The sequence below is a fragment of the Megalopta genalis genome, unplaced genomic scaffold (assembly GCF_051020955.1).
Source record: "Megalopta genalis isolate 19385.01 unplaced genomic scaffold, iyMegGena1_principal scaffold0070, whole genome shotgun sequence".
Classification (NCBI taxonomy): Eukaryota; Metazoa; Arthropoda; class Insecta; order Hymenoptera; family Halictidae; genus Megalopta; species Megalopta genalis.
In genome coordinates this window covers 219848-236687 of record NW_027476139.1, presented here as the reverse complement: position 1 = coordinate 236687, position 16840 = coordinate 219848, and the positions used below count along the sequence as shown (strand labels likewise).

The window sequence follows — 16840 nt, the reverse complement described above, 5'->3', positions numbered from 1 at the left end:
GCGTGCCCTGCCAGCGCGAAACGCGGCAGGGGAAGCAAGGGGAGGAAAACCGCGGTGGCCAAGGCGGCGGCCACCGTGGCAACTAAGCCGAAGGTGGCACCAAAAGGTGTCACCATCGCGCCCGCGGGGGCGGATGGGGCCAAAGAGGCCCCAGAGGCCACCGCTCCCGCGGCGGCGATGGATGTAGAGGCCTGCCCACAATGGGGCCCAAGGGCCCTATAATACAGACCAACCTGAACCGCTCGGCCAGGGCACAGGACCTTCTGGTGCAATTCCTGGCCGAGCGGGGTGCCGGGTTGGCCGTAGCGGCGGAGCCGTACAGGATTCCCGACCATCCACATTGGATGGGGGACCTGAGCGGCTCCGCCGTTATAATATGGGCAGGCCGGCCGGGGTCCCCGGCGTGCTCCGTTATCGAGCGCGGCCGGGGATACCTGGCCGTTGACTGGGGCGGCACCGCGGTTGTGGCGATCTACGCACCTCCAAGGTGGTCCCTCGAGGAGTTCGAGCAGTATCTGGACGGGGTGGGGAGATGCGTCTCCCGCTGCCAGCCCCGTCCGGTGCTGGTCCTGGGGGACTTCAACGCCAAGTCGCCGGCTTGGGGTTCCCCCGAGACAAACCCGAGGGTCCGGGAGGTGCTTGATTGGGCGGCGGGACTCGAGCTCCGTCTTTTAAACACGAGCTCGGTCCATACGTGCGTGCGGCACAATGGGGGGTCCATCGTTGACCTTTCATGGACAACGCCCCCCGCCGCGCGCCGTATTACGGGGTGGAGGGTGGCGGAGGGGGTCGAGACACTATCAGACCACAGGTACATTGTTCTCGGCCTTTCCGCCGCCCCATCGACACCCCGACGTCGCCACGCTGATGAGGGATCGCCTCAGCCGCGGTGGGCGCTAAAGCGCCTCGACCAGGACGCTCTGATGGCGGCAGCCCACGTCGTGGCCTGGCCGGCAACACCGGCCGGTCCAGTCGACGGGACAAGGGAGGCCCATTGGTTCCGGGGCGCAATGACGTCCATTTGCGACGTCGTCATGCCCCGGGCCAGGGTTTTCCCGAGGAAGGCGGTGTACTGGTGGTCGCGCGCGATAGCGGATTTGCACACAGAGTGCGTTCGCGCGCGACGCCAGTGCGCCCGCGCCCGTCGACGACGACGTTCCGACGTGGAGCTGGCTATCCAGCTGTATGAGCGATACAGAGAGAAGGTGGTCGCCCTGCAGCTGGCCATCAGGCAGGCAAAGAGCCAGGCCTGGCGCAACCTTCTCGGCACTATTAACTGAGACCCATGGGGGCGCCCATACAAAATGGCGATGGGACGATTGCGTCCCTGGGCGCCCCCTGTGACGGAGAGCCTGGATCCGGGGATGCTCGGACGGGTCGTGGACGCGCTATTCCCCGTCAGCGGGGAGGCGTCCCGGCCCGTCCCTCAGCTAGAGGGACATGAGTGGTCCCCGGATCTGGAGGTCGCGCCGGAGGAAATGGCCGGGGTGGTCAAATGGCTTCGGGGCAAGAATACTGCCCCGGGGCCGAACGGTATCCCCGGCCGGGTCTGGCTGCTTGCCATGGGCGTCCTGGGCGAGAGGCTGAGAGGCCTCTACTCCGGGCTCCTGAGGTCCGGGGTGTTCCCGGACCTCTGGAGGAGAAGTCGGATGGTCCTCTTAAGGAAGGATGGGGGACCTGCGGATTCTCCCTCCGCGTACCGGCCCATTTGCCTCCTGGACGAGGTGGGCAAGATCTTTGAAAAGATCATTGCTGCCCGCCTCGCCAGGCACCTGTCCCGCGTTGGCCCCGATCTGGCGGACTGCCAGTTCGGCTTCCGGGAGGGGCGATCGACGGTCGATGCAATTGACCGTCTAAAGTCCCTCTCGGACAATGCCGTGGCACGGGGCGGGGTGTGCGTAGCGGTGTCGATCGACATCGTCAATGCATTTAACACCCTGCCCTGGTCCGCTATTAGGGAGGCCCTGGTTGAACACCAGGTGCCTCCCTATCTGAGGCGGGTGATCGGGGCCTACCTGCGGGGCAGGTGGGTGGAATACCCGGGCCGGTATGGTACGATACGGAGGGAAGTGGACTGCGGGGTCCCACAGGGGTCCGTGTTAGGACCACTCCTGTGGGACCTGGGCTATAACGCAGTCCTGAAGGCCCCCCTGCCCGACGGTGCCACTCTCGTCTGCTATGCAGACGACACATTGGTGGTCGCCGTCGGGGACACCTTCGAGAGGACCATCCGACGAGCGGAGGTTGCGGTGGCAGCCGTCGTCGCGAGGATCTGCGATCTGGGGCTGAAGGTGGCCCCGGAGAAGGCCGAGGCCGTCTGGTTTGGACGGCCTTGGTCTCGGCCACGGGCCAGATCGTGGATCTGGGTTGGAGAAGCCTGCGTCGAGGTGAAGTCCGAGATCAAGTATCTCGGACTGATCCTCGACAGCCACTGGAGGTTCGGAGCACATTTCGGCCGTCTCGTCCCCCGAGTTGAGAGGGCGGCGGCCGCGTTAGGCCGCCTGTTGCCCAATATCGGGGGACCGGGCGATATGGTGCGTCGCCTATACCTAGGCGTGGTGCGGTCCATGGCATTATACGGCGCCCCGATTTGGGCGCCGTCCGTGAGGGCAAACCGGCGCAACACATTGTTGTTGCGCCGGATTCAGAGGCAAATGGCCCTTCGCCTCGTAAGGGGTTACCGCACCACGTCTACCGTGGCGGCGCTTGCTCTGGCGGGAGAAATTCCCTTCGAGCTGCAGGCGGCGATGCGCGCCTATGTCTATAGGCGCATATGCATCGCTGGCCGGGCTCGGGGGGACCCGCCGGAGCAGGAGGCGGTCGAGGGCTTCGGGCTCCAGGTCCGGGGACTAGCGCTCGCCAGATGGCATGCGGAGCTTTGCTCCCATGCCGCCGAGCGCGTACCTGGGGCTCTCCTGCCGCACTTCACCTCGTGGCGGGAGAGGCGGTTTGGCAGGCTCACCTACCGTGCGGCGCAGGTATTCACCGGGCATGGCTGCTTCGGTGTCTACCTGTGTCGCATCGGTCGGGAAGCGACGACGGTGTGCCACCACTGTGGCGCGGAGGAGGACTCGGCGCAGCATACACTGGAGGTATGCCCCGCCTTTTCAGTGCAGCGCCGAATCCTAAGATGGGAAGTTGGTCGCGACGTCGCTCTCTCCAGCTTAGTTGGGGCCATGCTGGAGAGCCCGAGAAAATGGGCGGCAGCCATCGCCTTCTGCGAAGAGGTGATGCTGCAGAAGGAGGCTGCCGAGCGGGGTCGCCGTGAGCGGGGGGTGCGGCGTGTGCGCCCACGCCTAGAGCCCCCCTCCCCGAGCAGATGAGAATAGGCGGGCGGCGGGTGTACCAGATTACTGGTTTAATTGCCCGCCGCCCGCCACCCCCCCCCCCCAACTGAAGCTGTCCTCCCCATAGTGGGAGTGACGAGGCGGTGTGGGGTGCGGTCCCCCGCACCGCCGAAGCAAGATGATTCATGGGGGGAGTATAAATCTCCCCCCCCCCCGGGACGCGGCCGGCCACCGCCATTCCATCCTGGTGGCCGGCCAGGCGAGGGGGAGCCGCGGTTGTGTTCTTTGAGAGTTCCCGTGGCTCCCCCGCTACTCGCCAGCGCCCTAGGCCGCCGTGGGGGTTTTAGCGGGTCGAAACCCGCACTACCCCTGCCCCGCCCTTCGGGCGGGACGGGGGTGTCTGACCTGCAGATTTCCCCCACGTTAAACAAAAAAAAAGAAAAAAGTATTTCTCGGATTAAATTCAAATGAAATTTGCCTATAGATATCGGTTTTCGCGTGTTATGCTTATAAAAACAATATGCATTCCACACGCATGTGTCCAGCAAATGAAAAAAATATTTACGGTTCCATTTTAGAGATTTCCGTGTCGAATTTATAGTGCTTATCACCATGTCTGCTTTGTCGATAGAACCCATACAATTATTATAGCCTATGACGCATAAGGGTTTTTGAATAGTTTTCTTTCCTCCATGCCTAACAACCGTTGCAAACTCTAAAGTACGCATAGTGGATAGCATATATATTTCTTTTTTATCCATCCATTTCACAACTAATTTTTAGTTGAACGGGAAGATGCATCTCCTTTTCTCAGTGTATCAAGTGTATCAACTGTATCAGTGTATCCTTGGCATTCCTTGTCGCCTTTTTGCAACGGTTCCGCACGCATTTGTATGATTATTATATAATAAATTAAACACAAGGCTGGACTTGAATACCAATTATCTAGGAAAACTGTATGTCCTTTACCTAGATAGGACACCATTAGTGCTTCTACTATCGCACCCGATGTTCCGATTTTCTTATTTTGTCTGTTGATCATAGTCGATGACCCGGCATAAACAATAAGGTATTGTACAAAACCAGTTCGACAATCACAAAGAATAAATGATTTTATCCCAAATCTACTTCTTTTTGAAGGAATGTATTGTTTGAATGAAAGCCGCCCTTTATATAGAAGTAAACTTTCATCGATGCATAATTTTTGGTAAGGATAGAATGATTGGCTGAAATTTTTTCGGAGCATATCAACCACGTTCCCTATTTTATATAATTTATCATTAGTAGATGTGATATCTTGGCTGAAATATAGCATCGATAACAATATAAAATAGCGGTCTCTAGGCATAATCTCTCCAAAAATACCACTACGCAGGTGTTTGTCTACACTCCAGTATTTCCCTAAGGACAACTTCTTGTTGCATGTCATTGGAAATGACACAGCAAAAAAGCAGTATATTTCGGATAGTGTTGTTGCTTCACCATCTTTCATATTATTGTTATTTTTTTACCAATGGTCATTTGTTTCATTTACAATAAATTGCACGAATTCGTCTGAAGCAAAGAGTTCAAAGTAATCAATTATTTTTTCTGGAGTAAATGGATGTAACTTAGGGATGAATGTATTTGACGTCCACGGATCGCAATAGTCGTTAGTGTCTCTCTCATTGCTCTCTACTTCTGAGTCTGAGGTATTACATGTATACCTTCTTTTCTTGTGCAGAGTGAAATTATCTTCGTTTTCACTCTCGGAATCATTTTCGGAATCAGTTAATCCATTCAAAAATAGAATTCTTTTTCAACTCCGTCCTGACATTCTAAGAAGGGTGCAAATAAAAATTAAAAAACAAATTTTACGCAAACCTACAACTAAAACTTTTTAGATAAACGTTTATAACCTCAGAATTTACCTCAACTGTAAAAGTAGACAATAAACTTTTCAACCTATATGGTGTCCGACTTATATCGGTGCAAGAGAGATTTTATATTATAATCCTTGTTCTCTATTATAGTTTTGTGCCTTACAAATACTTCGCCATCCAATAGAAAAAATTGAAGACACTTATTTCGTATGCCGAATATGTTTTTAGCAGGATTTAGTTAAGTACGAGTCATTAGATTCAAAATATATTCTACCGATACGGTAGATTCTGTTTTACCAACGGAGTCAGCGTAGGTGGTCACGCGGCATCGACTATAGTCAGCACCCGTACACACAGCACGTCTCGCGGACACCGATTATAGTCTGCATCCGTACACACAGCACTTCCGTCTATAGTCGGTGTCCGTAGCGAAAGGGTTAAAAGAACCTTGTGGATTGGGGAAACCGAATCCTCCTCCCGACAGTGAGCAACATTTATTGAAGGAGACACATTATATACAAAATATAGTTAAACTACTACTATACAACTTAAACTATAATATTACATGAAATGTACTCAGTCCAAGCATTAGCTTCAACATTATAGTGGTACTCTGGACGCAAACGTGACTTCTTCTCGCAAATAAGTCCTCATGGCAGGACTAGATTCCCTGGAATGGCCCTGTTACGTCCCGCGGTGCGTTTCCCGAAAATAAAACTATTCTCGCGGCTACCGCGGATCTAAACGTTATACGCAACTTTAGCGATCGGTACTTGGTTCGACGGAGCTCTGTTGCTGGAATATCGTCGACGTTGTGAACCACCGATTCCACGTGGATGGAGATCAAGGCGGACCAAGCGTTTTCCTTGCCTTTGCTGGGAACAGCACGTTGAAGGTATGCCTCGATGATGGCCTAGCTGTACTCGTGGTGCAGGTTGCGCGAAACGTACGGGCGCTGACCCAGTTCGCGGTTCAGTTTCTTTAATTGATAACTGCGACTGGACCATTTCGGCATACGGAAGCTACTTCCTCAAACGTGACGTTAATGCAATTGAACAAGTAATTCAATGTAGTCGACCCTCTGCATGAGCGGTGCATCCGGGTTGAGCGTTCAACACACCCTTGCAGAAAGTGTTCGTTATTACGAGAATGCGCCTTCGTGCCGAGCATTCGGGGTGAGCTTCCAAAACACACGAATGCGCATTCGGTTAGAAAGAGAAAAGGGTAGATTCACGAAGAATCCGATATATTTTCACTTCCAATGCTGGGAAGAATTTAGGGCGCGAGGATAATGAGATCGGAATAATCACACGTGAATATATAAAACTAACTATATTATAATAATTGAATTCATACAAATACTTAACGTAGGATTACGAATTAGCGAAATACAACTGTATTTATGATATAAAAATAAACGTAAGAAATAATAACGCAAGAATTAGTAACACAAGTAGTAACGCGCGAGAAATAGTAACGCAAGAGATGGGACGCCCCCCCCCCGTGTCCGCTACCTTGTCGTGGTGGGGGGGGGGGGTGCTTTGTGCCCTAATGATCCTCAAGGCTGTGCCGGCAAGGAATTTATTCCCTGGCAGGTTCTACCATGCTGGAGTGGCTTGCGGTGAGGGGCCTACTAAAGTCGGACACATACCGTAAACCTGTGGTCATGTTTTGGCGGTGGCGGTCTGTGGCCACCCAGGGTGAGAGATAACCCCCAAACTAGTCCTCGCGTAGGAGTGTTGATCGGCCGAGTCGATGGGTGTATCGGCGATGAAGACATTAGAGACCGTCAGTGCGTCGTACATGTAGTATTTCGCATAATGACGAGGCCCTGATTCAGCATACGGGCTGTGGCGTGTTCTTTGTACAGCACTGTATGTGCTGTATGACTTCCGACTGGGGAGTAAGTCAGTCAGTTAAGCGGTTTTTCAGACCGTTTTTCGTGGGCGGAACACGCCACTAGACTACACTCCGCTGGGCTCAGGAATACATGGGATGTAATCAATCCCCTGGGCAACCCAGGCCGCAAGGGGCAAACGTGCCCTAGCCACACTTGAGCCTACACGAAAAAGGTTCCGCTGGATAGCTCGTGTTCTTAAAAACGCAGCGAACTGAACGAAGTGTGGTGGAGAGGAAGAGGCAGCCTCTCCGACTGCTGTCTCCCACGTGTTTGCCGTGCGTGGCGACCCTTGTCGTCGGAAAAGAGGATCCTGGAATCTGAGGGGGCCCTCTCCTGCGGGTGAGACGTCCCCAACACGTACCTTTGGCCTCTGCTTCGGCTAGATGGGCGGCTGGACAAGAAAAGTAGCCCTGGTCCAGTCAATCGGCTTGGAACGACCACACGCTTCGGCAAGTGGGTTCTGCTGGGCGAGGACGCGGGCTGGGTTAGGGAACCGACCCAGCCAGCGGACTATATCAGTAGCCCTAACTCATCCTATGGCGGGTTCCAAATTGTGCGGGTCAGTGGTGGCCGGGGAGCGCACTGGATGAAAGACCAAGACGTATTATGGGTCTTAATACAAAAAGCAAAAATCAAACTGTTAAGCGTTCAAAGCCGACGGGTCCAGCTCCTACTCGGAGTGAAGCCGTCACCACAGACGCGGGGACTGCAACCGCAGCTGTCAGTCCCCCCGCGTCTGCGAGAAAGACAAGCGAGACGCGAGCGGTCTCGGTGAAAACCGAGCCCACGGTAGAAGGTACGCCGGACACCGGTAACGTGGTGGAGACACGTTTTACAGGAACGGAGATGTTGCCTTACCGGCCGGGCTGCGAGGATGGCAACCACTCTAAAAAATCCCTAGCCCCAAGCAGTGTTGCGCGGTGATGAGGGTGTAGCTGGAGTAAGCGCCAGCTATGGTTGGTGGGTGCACCAATCGTTAGCGGACAACCACGGGGTACCTGGCGACCCCCCGGGTGTATTAGCCTTCCCCGAGTATGGCGGCTCTGCCCGGGGTGACCTTCTTTTCCGACCTTACTCGTGGGACTACTATGGATATGTCACAAATAAAACAAACCGGGGAGTGGGGTAACGAGGTGAGGGAGGAGGCGCGCGTACCAACCGTGCGCCTCGAAAAGTGCATGGTGCCGGTGTTGCGGAGTGTATACGCATCACGCGGTCTAAAAAGGTATGCAGCGGGCCTGGGCGACTGTGACGGGGGGGGGGGGGGAATCCGATTACTCGGTTTCCTCAAACCACTCGTCGTAGTGCGTCCCGGGCACCAGCTCTGGCAGAAAGAGGGGTCGACCGCCAACAACTGGCAAGTACGTTGGCCTCTTTGAGTTCAAGTGGATGATTACAGAGGCCAAAAACAAACTGGCCAGGACCTCCCGTCCGGAGGACGACGAGGAGGGGGAACTGGCGGCGGTGTTTGATTCGGCGGACACGAAGCCGAGAACATATAAGTCGAGTGTCCCGCTCCCCGACGAGGCCGAGGTAGCGGAGACATTCCGTAACCGCCCGACGCGGGACGTGGAGGCCGCGGTACTGAAGAGTCTGGCCGAGGTAGCCAGAATCTCGGAGGTCTCAAAGGGGTTAAGGGGCAGTCTGGCCCGTGCCCTGAGGGAGGCAACAATTAACGGCAGGTTGGGGGTCTCGGAATTGGCCGTTAGGTCATCCTCCGAGGCCACACGCCTGCTAGAGGCGGAGAATGCCCTCCTACAGTTAGGGTTGCCGTCGTAACTGTTGGTCTCTGAGAGACGGGCCGTACCTAAGTCCTTGGTGGACCATACCGGCCGCTCTTGCGACTTGTGCCTGATGTTCGGGCTCTACCCTCGTTCACTATCGTATCAGGGGAAGACAGCGTGCTACTCCCACTGCCACCTCGAGTCCAACCCAATCCAGGCACTCTTACGGAGTAGTGTTAAAGTCTTTTATCTCCGCAAGAGGAGCTTCAGCCTGGCCCGAGGGTACATCGACGGAGCTGGACGAGTCCACGCTCCGTATGCAGTTTCGTTCTATGTTCGTCTCTTTGTCGTTCTTACGGATCGTGCGAATTTCTGGAACTCCTTAAATAGCTGCACTGACACCAGGCTGGCTTTGTCGATCGGCCACTGAAATCCTTCTCGAATCGCCGCCTGGCGTAGGTGTTCCCTGTCCTCTACGTAACGCTGACAATCGTAGAGGACGTGGTTTGGAGTTTCCTCCTCCCCACATTCGCACAACTCATCGTCGACCAGGGCGAACGTCTTGAGCATCGCACGGAAGTCTCCGTGTCCGCTCAAGAACTGCGCTACATCATGGTCGACTCTGATCCAGCTCGCTGAGAGTCGGTCTGATACCTCGCCGAAGTATTGGAAGGTTTCCCTACGCTTCGTCGAGGACGACCACCTCTGCTGCCACATCTCTAAAGTCGCCTCCCTCAGCCTTCTGCGAACTTGGGCTTCGGTGACGACTTCGTCAGCCAATTCGGCCTGACTCACTTGATAGGTTCCATGTTGAAACCCGAGTTTCTTCCTGGCTTTGTACACGCAGCAGAACTCCGCTATCGCCAAGTCCACAGGTATCTCCCCGGCGATCACGGGGATCGCATCAGTGGAGACTGTCCTGTAGGCTTTGACGCAGCCAAGCAGAACATGCCTCTGCGCCCTGGTGAGCACTTTACTCGTCCCAGAGGTAAGGCGGTCTGCCTAGCCCGCGGCAGCATACGTGACGATTGGGACAAACAAGCCGCGGTACAAAGTACGCATCGTCCGATATCCCAATCCCGAGTTCGACTTAGCAATCCTTGCTAGCGCATTAAACGTTCGCAAGGACTTAGCATTCAAATACTCGACGTGGGAATGGATACCCAGTCCAGAGTCAAAATAGACGCCAAGGTAACGGACAAAGTCCTTGACGGCAATATTCCGACCTCCTACTTTTATCACAGGTGGCCTCTCTCTGTCGAGAGAGCCTTTCAAGAATATCATCTCGGTCTTGGTGGCGGACAGCGACAATTTCTGCTGGTCGCACCAGCGAGAAATGGTGTCCGCAACCAATTGGCCATTGCTTTCTAGACCCTTCCTGCTGTTCGCAAAGATCAAGACAAGAAGGTCGTCTGCATAGGCGATGGGCTCGCAAGCGAGCCCGGCGTTCGATAGGAGCTGTAGAACCTCGTCGAAGACTAAGTTCCAACAGCTCGGACCAAGAATTGATCCCTGTGGGCAGCCCTTAGTGACTTTCTTCCGCACTGCACTGCGATCAGACACCATAGTCACCACGCGGCCGTCGAAGTAGTCGACCACCAATCTAAATAGGTTTTTTGGGCAGCCTCGCTTCCTCAACGCGTTGAGTATGCTTGGCCACCAGACATTATCAAAGGCCGCAGCAATGTCGAAGAGCAGACCCACGACGTACTTTTCCTCTCGACCGGACGCAAGCTCCCTCATCTTTACCACGGCATCAGTCGTGGATCGATGCGGCCTGAATCCGTATTGCCGATTGGAGGCGTAGTCGGGGTGCAAAAACGAACTAGCTAATCGCGTAGCGATTAGCTTCTCCAAGACTTTGCCTACGACCGAAAGCAAGCATATAGGTCTGTAGGACTTTATCTCCGTTTCAGGTTTCTCGGGTCCTTTAAGGATGGAAATGATGGACCCGACTTTCCATTCCACGGGAAAGACTCCGTGTGCCAGGCATCCGTTGTAGAGTCGGAGGAGCTCGCGTGAGATCGTATTAAACGAACGTTTTAGAATCTCCGGCTCGATCCGATCTAGGCCTGGACACTTGCCGCTCTTCAGTCGGTTGACCGCCGATCTGAGCTCCGAGAGGGTGAAGGGACTGGCGTCCTCACTCTCCGGCTCGATGGCAGCTTCCCTCCTGACTCGCGCATGATCCGGGGAGTCATTCGCGGGGCTATCGTCCGGAATTAACCCCTCCAGCAGCGCGGAAGCGGTGGAGTCCCAGTCTGTGGTGTAACCCTGGGCAGTGTTAAGATTAATATTTGAGATGACCGTGCTGGCTGTCATCTTCTGCCTCGTGATCTTATAAATGAGGCCCCAGGGTTCCTTGTTTCCCTGCTCGGTCACGAATGCACGCCAGCTGTGCGACCGAGCAGCTTTGATGGCGGCTTTGTAGGCCTTTCTCTGTTTGAGATACTCGGTCCTCTTTGCCGCCCTCTGCTCCTCTGAACATGCTGCGTTCTGCGAGACTCGTCTAAGTTTATAGACTCGCCTCTTCTGCCTCGTCAGGCATCGACGACACCAGTCTTCCACATCCTTGCGATTATCAGGCCAGTAAAATTTTCGACGTACCCTATCCAGAGTTTTGTTCACTCCGAAATGGCCACCCGCCGGTGTATCATGACAATCTGTCATCACCGAGCTTACCATTTCTCTTGGAATCATCAGTAACCATTTGTTACGAAGGTTCGCGTAGTCTTCGACGGCTCCGCCAAGTCGACCAGCGGCCTATCATTAAACGACACGTTACTGACAGGCCCCATCATCCAAGATGATTTATTTTCGTTGTTGATTCGATTCCGAATGCACGCAGTCGTCATCACCGCCGACATCTAGAAAATGTACAGGCAATTTCTAATTCGTCCAGAAGATCGGGCATACCAACGCATTCTATGGCGAGACAGTCACGGTAAAATAGCAACATTCGAGCTAAACGCCGTCACGTTCGGACTATCGTCGGCCCCATACCTCGCCATAAGATGTATTCATCAACTGGCGAGCGACGAAGGAACTAACCTACCAAAGGCAGCGACCATCCTCAAACGAGATTTGTACGTCGACGACTTGTTAACCGGCGCCGATACGATCAAGGAAGCGCAGGTCATACAACGACAAGTCACAGAGCTCTTGAGGAAGGGAGGTCTTCCCATTCGGCAATGGGCTTCAAATGAACCCAAACTTCTCTCGGTGCTGCACAAGGATCTTATTCATCCGAAGATACTAGGCGACGCAGCCACGATGAAAACATTAGGCATATCATGGGACGCTAAACACGTCACCATTCGATACAGGGTGCAGCCACCCACCACGAACAAAATTAACAAAAGAAATATTCTATCGACCGTCGCCAGGATCTTCGACCCATTAGGGTTATTAGGACCCGTAACGGTGATCGGCAAAATCCTAATGCAACGACTTTGGCAGCTAAAAATCGATTGGGACGAATCTCTGCCGATCAGCCTTCACACGGAGTGGGTCGAATACGAGAACTTGTTACAACATTTAAACAACATAGAATTCGCGCGCCACGTAATCACAAAAGGGGCAAAAACGATAGAACTACACGGATTTTGCGTCGCCAGCGAACGAGCCTACAGCGCTTGTTTATACGCACGAACAATAGGTAAAGACAGTCGTGTCAAAACTCAATTACTCTGCGCGAAATCTCGTGTCACACCACTAAAAACTATCACGCTCGCACGTTTAGAACTTTGCGGAGCTGTCCTATTATCCTCGCTCTATCAAACCGTTCGTAAAGCCATCACATATGACATTCGCGATGTCAGCTTCTGGACCGACTCCACAATTGTATTAAATTGGCTGAACAAACAGCCGTCCACGTTGAAGACATTTGTCGCGAACCGCGTAGCCAACATTCAAGGCAAAACCAAACCGTCGTCATGGCGTCACGTCAAATCAAGAGATAACCCAGCCGATCTACTTTCGAGAGGTACCACACCGACACAGTTCCTCGGCAGTACACTCTGGCGACACGGGCCGGCATGACACTCTCAAGAACAATCAAGAACAATCATATGGCCCAACTCAAGCTTCACTGTCTCGTCACCTCAATCAATCAACCCAACGAGATATTTACGCGATACTCCTGCATCCAAAAACTCCGGCGAATTGTAGGATATTGTCTACGTCTGGTGCCTGCCCGTCGTAACACAGGCCCCTTGACCATCAAAGAGTTACAAGAAGCCAACATCCGCATCATCAGGTCCGTTCAGTCAGTTACATTTACACAAGATATCAAAAACCTAAAATCCGGAGAATTACACCCTAGAAGCAAACTTCGACCTCTGCACCCGTTCCTCGACAACGAAGGTATCTTGCGCGTGGGGGGTCGCCTCCAAAATTCCGCATTAACATTCGCCCAGAAGCACCCAATTTTATTACCAAGGAGTCACCACGTGACTGATTTGATCATCCGCGACGCTCACACGAAAAATCATTCAGACATCACCGCAACCTTGCATGACGTGCGCCGAACATATTGGCCCATCGATGGAAGGAATACGACTAGAAAAATTGTACGACAATGCGTAAGGTGCTTTCACCTTAGTCACCTAGAGTCGACCATTTCAGAACTCCGGTGTCGATTATTGCGGCCCCTTTTACATAAAGGAGTGACGGCACCGAAATCGAATCCGTATAACGGTATACGTTGCCATATTTACCTGTTTCGCGACAAAGGCCGTACACCTTGAAGTAGCAGGCGACTTGACGACGGATGCCTTCATGGCGGCCCTCAAACGGTTCGTCGCACGCAGGGGGGCCTGCCAAAACACGTATTCGGATAATGGGACCAACTTTGTCGGGGCCGACAACGAACTAAGGGAAATTTGCAGGACACTCCCAAGGGACGAAAGGTTGCAAAACTTCCTCACCACGAAGGGAATCACGTGGCATTTCACGCCGGCTCTGTCTCCGCATTTCGGGGGATTGTGGGAGGCGGCTGTAAAGGCATTCAAGCATCATATCAAACGAGTCGTCGGTGAAGAATTATTCACATTCGAACAGTTAGTGTCGTCGTTGTGAGTCTAAAGATGGGCTATGCCTGGGTCCTATGTGGACTATACTAGCCGCTCTCTCGACGGGTGCCGATGGTCTGGCTCTACCCTCGTTCGTTATCGTGACAGGGGAAGACAACGTGCTACTCCCACTGCCACCTCGAGTCCAACCCAATCCAGGCACTCTTGGCGGAGTAGTGTTAAAGTCAATTTATCTCCGCAAGAGGGGCTTCAGCCTGGCCCGAGGGGACGAACCCCGAGGGCTCCGCTCAGCATGCCGTTCGAATGGCGGAGTGGACAAGTCCACATCTGCCCGTCACTCAAGTCGGACACGAGACGACTCCAAAGCTAGCGCTGCCTGATAGGAAGCGCAAGCTGGGTCCCGCGACTTGTGTGCACTAGCCCACCCTCTGTCCTTGCAATTAGAGCAGACCGGAGGTTCACTCTTCTTGCTACAGAGCGTGAAGGTATGCCCCTTTTGGGAGCAGTGACCGCACACATCCTCCTTGAATTTACAACGCTTCGAGGTATGCCCGAAGCGTTGACAACGGTAGCACCGAAGCACCTGGACGAAATCCCGTACACGACAGGAGTTCCATCCGAGGTAAACTCGGCTACCCCTCTGCTTCAGCCGCTGAAGATTCTGCGGACTGACGGCAACGACCCAGTTGGCTGTCTCCGAGGTCTTGCCAGCCATGCGGCTGACCCGAATTCCCGAAGGCACATCCTTCTGGTTCGCATCGCAGAGATTTTGCCTCCAAATACTGGAGGCAATTTCTTCCTTACCCATCCGACGCGGGACGTCGTAAACTAAAACCTCGGGGTCCCGCTTGGTAGGTAAGGAGACGGACAGACCCGCGCTCCGGAGCTTCTTATTGCCAACGAAGGCTTGCAGGTCCTTCTTTCGGTCGGTCTCGACGACGATGCCACCGGAGTGGATGCGTCGGACCGACTTTATTCGGATCGCCTCCTTCGCTGGTTTAATGAGGGACAGAACAGTAACCTTCGTAACTTCGCTGCTCTGTCCTTTTTCCTTCGGCGGGAAGATTCTGACCACATGCTGCGATTGCGGCTGTCTTCCCGCTTCCGGAGAAGCTCTTTTGCAGTCGACTTTGGCCACTTGGGCGTAAGTCGGCTGCGCGGCATTGCAGGCCGTCTTCGGGAGAGTTCCCTTGGACGGCCCAGGTCGCATCGCACTCATTACGGCAGGACGCGCTTTTAGGTCCGCCCTGACCGCGGCGAGTTGCCCTTCGACGAAGCTATTCCGTTGAATAAGCTCCTGAACCAACTCGTTGAGTGCCTCAACCTCGGCGAGTATCTTTGACCCGGACTCCTTATTGACTTTCGACTCGGGTCGAAAGCAAAAGGTCCGTATTTCGGACACTCGCCTAAAGGCTTCGTCTCTTACGAGATCGAGAGGCCGTACCTTTTGCCCGGAGAACGTCCTCTTCGGTCTCCTGGCCCGGTTTACTGCGGCCTTGCCGGTGGGTGCGCCCGGCTTGGCTCGCTTCGACTTTTTGGTGACGGTTTGCCAACCGTCACCAGTAGGGTCCTCGACACGCTCGGGTGCCGACTGCACCTTCACGAGTGACGTGTCTCCGACTCGTTCGATTACTACCACGTTACCGGTGTCCGGCGTACCTTCTACCGTGGGCTCGGTTTTCACCGAGACCGCTCGCGTGGGAGTCACACATCTTTGCAAGATCACACGAGGACTGGCGATATTAATCACCTTCCCGGATCTTGTCTTTCTCACAGACGCGAGGGGACTGACAGCTGCATTTGCAGTTCCCGCGTCTGCGGCGACGGCTTCACTCCGAGCAGGAGCTGGACCCGTCGTCTTTGAACGCTTGGTTGTTTTTGTTTGTTTTTCTTTTTCGTTAAGACCCATAATGTGTGTTGGTCTTTCGTCCAGTGCGCTCCCCGGCCACCACCGACCCGCACAATTTGGAACCCGCCAAAGGCTGAGTTAGGGCTACGCACCGGATATAGTCTACTGGCTGGGTCGGTTTCCTTACCCAGCCCGCGTCCTCGCCCAGCAGAACCCACTTGCCGAAGCGTGATTCACATTCGAACAATTCAATACTATTGTAATCGAAGTCGAAGCCGTTCTAAACTCGCGTCCGCTCACTCCCCTCTCTTCCGATCCAAACGATACATCGCCTTTGACTCCTGGTCACTTCTTGATTGGTAGCTCTTTAACGGCCATTGCCGAGACTGATTTCAGGGCAATCCCGAACAACAGGCTGTCGAATTGGCAGCACATCCAGAAGGTGAAGCAGCATTTTTGGACGAGGTGGCAAAAAGAATACATAAACCATTCCCCGATCCAGAACCTTCATCGGAGTGTAGTGAGGTTTAAAGACACTAAGGCTAGTCAAGTCAAATCCACGCCAGATCGCAAAGGTTGATCAATCTGATCAATCAACGGGGGGGAGCATGTTCCGACCCGAAGGAACAAAACTCGAGGAGTTTCCGTCGACGGGGTTTATGATACGGACGTGACAAAGGTTATTTTTGAGAACAAGACTTTTTACATCTGCCAGCCATGTGGCGTTCGAACCTCGTCGCCGTCTTCCTCAATAACCATAAGTGTCATAAACCCGGGATTTCCGACGGGTCATCTAGAGTGCCTACCGCTGTACCCGAGGTCACCGTGAGTTGACCTGGAGGAATTTCCGTCGCTTCGTCGATGACGGCAATAAATTCTCATACCCTCTCTGAGACAAGACACGCTCAGAGCGTAACGAGAGGGTGTTGGCGAAGGATTAAGAAGTCACTGATTGGGCAAATGCAACGACCAGCAAAACCAATCAGTGCACTTCTCCGTCATGAACAGGGAAACCTCCACGATAAAAGAGCCTGCACATCGCGAGTCAGGCCTGTTTTTTCTCATCTTCCGGTTGGGGTCTTATTCGTTTTTAGTCTCGCTTCCGACTCGCACCCACAATCATCCCGTGTTATTCGACGACCATCGCAAGTCCATATAAAACTCTGGTTCCAACGGTCGAACCAC

The 16840-nt window shown here is 53.8% G+C and overlaps 2 protein-coding genes across 2 annotated transcripts; both read left to right on the top strand.

The window, feature by feature from the left end:
* Positions 1-11647: 11647 nt before the first annotated feature.
* On the top strand, positions 11648-12814 carry LOC143261867 (uncharacterized). The gene has a single exon (XM_076527984.1). It carries the CDS (start codon positions 11648-11650, stop codon positions 12812-12814), a length of 1167 nt encoding a protein of 388 aa, XP_076384099.1.
* LOC143261866 (uncharacterized) lies at positions 12811-16235 on the top strand. Its single transcript, XM_076527982.1, has 3 exons — positions 12811-13293; positions 13508-13848; positions 16052-16235. Exons 1-3 carry the CDS (start codon positions 12811-12813, stop codon positions 16233-16235), a joined length of 1008 nt encoding a protein of 335 aa, XP_076384097.1.
* The last annotated feature ends 605 nt before the right edge of the window (positions 16236-16840 follow it).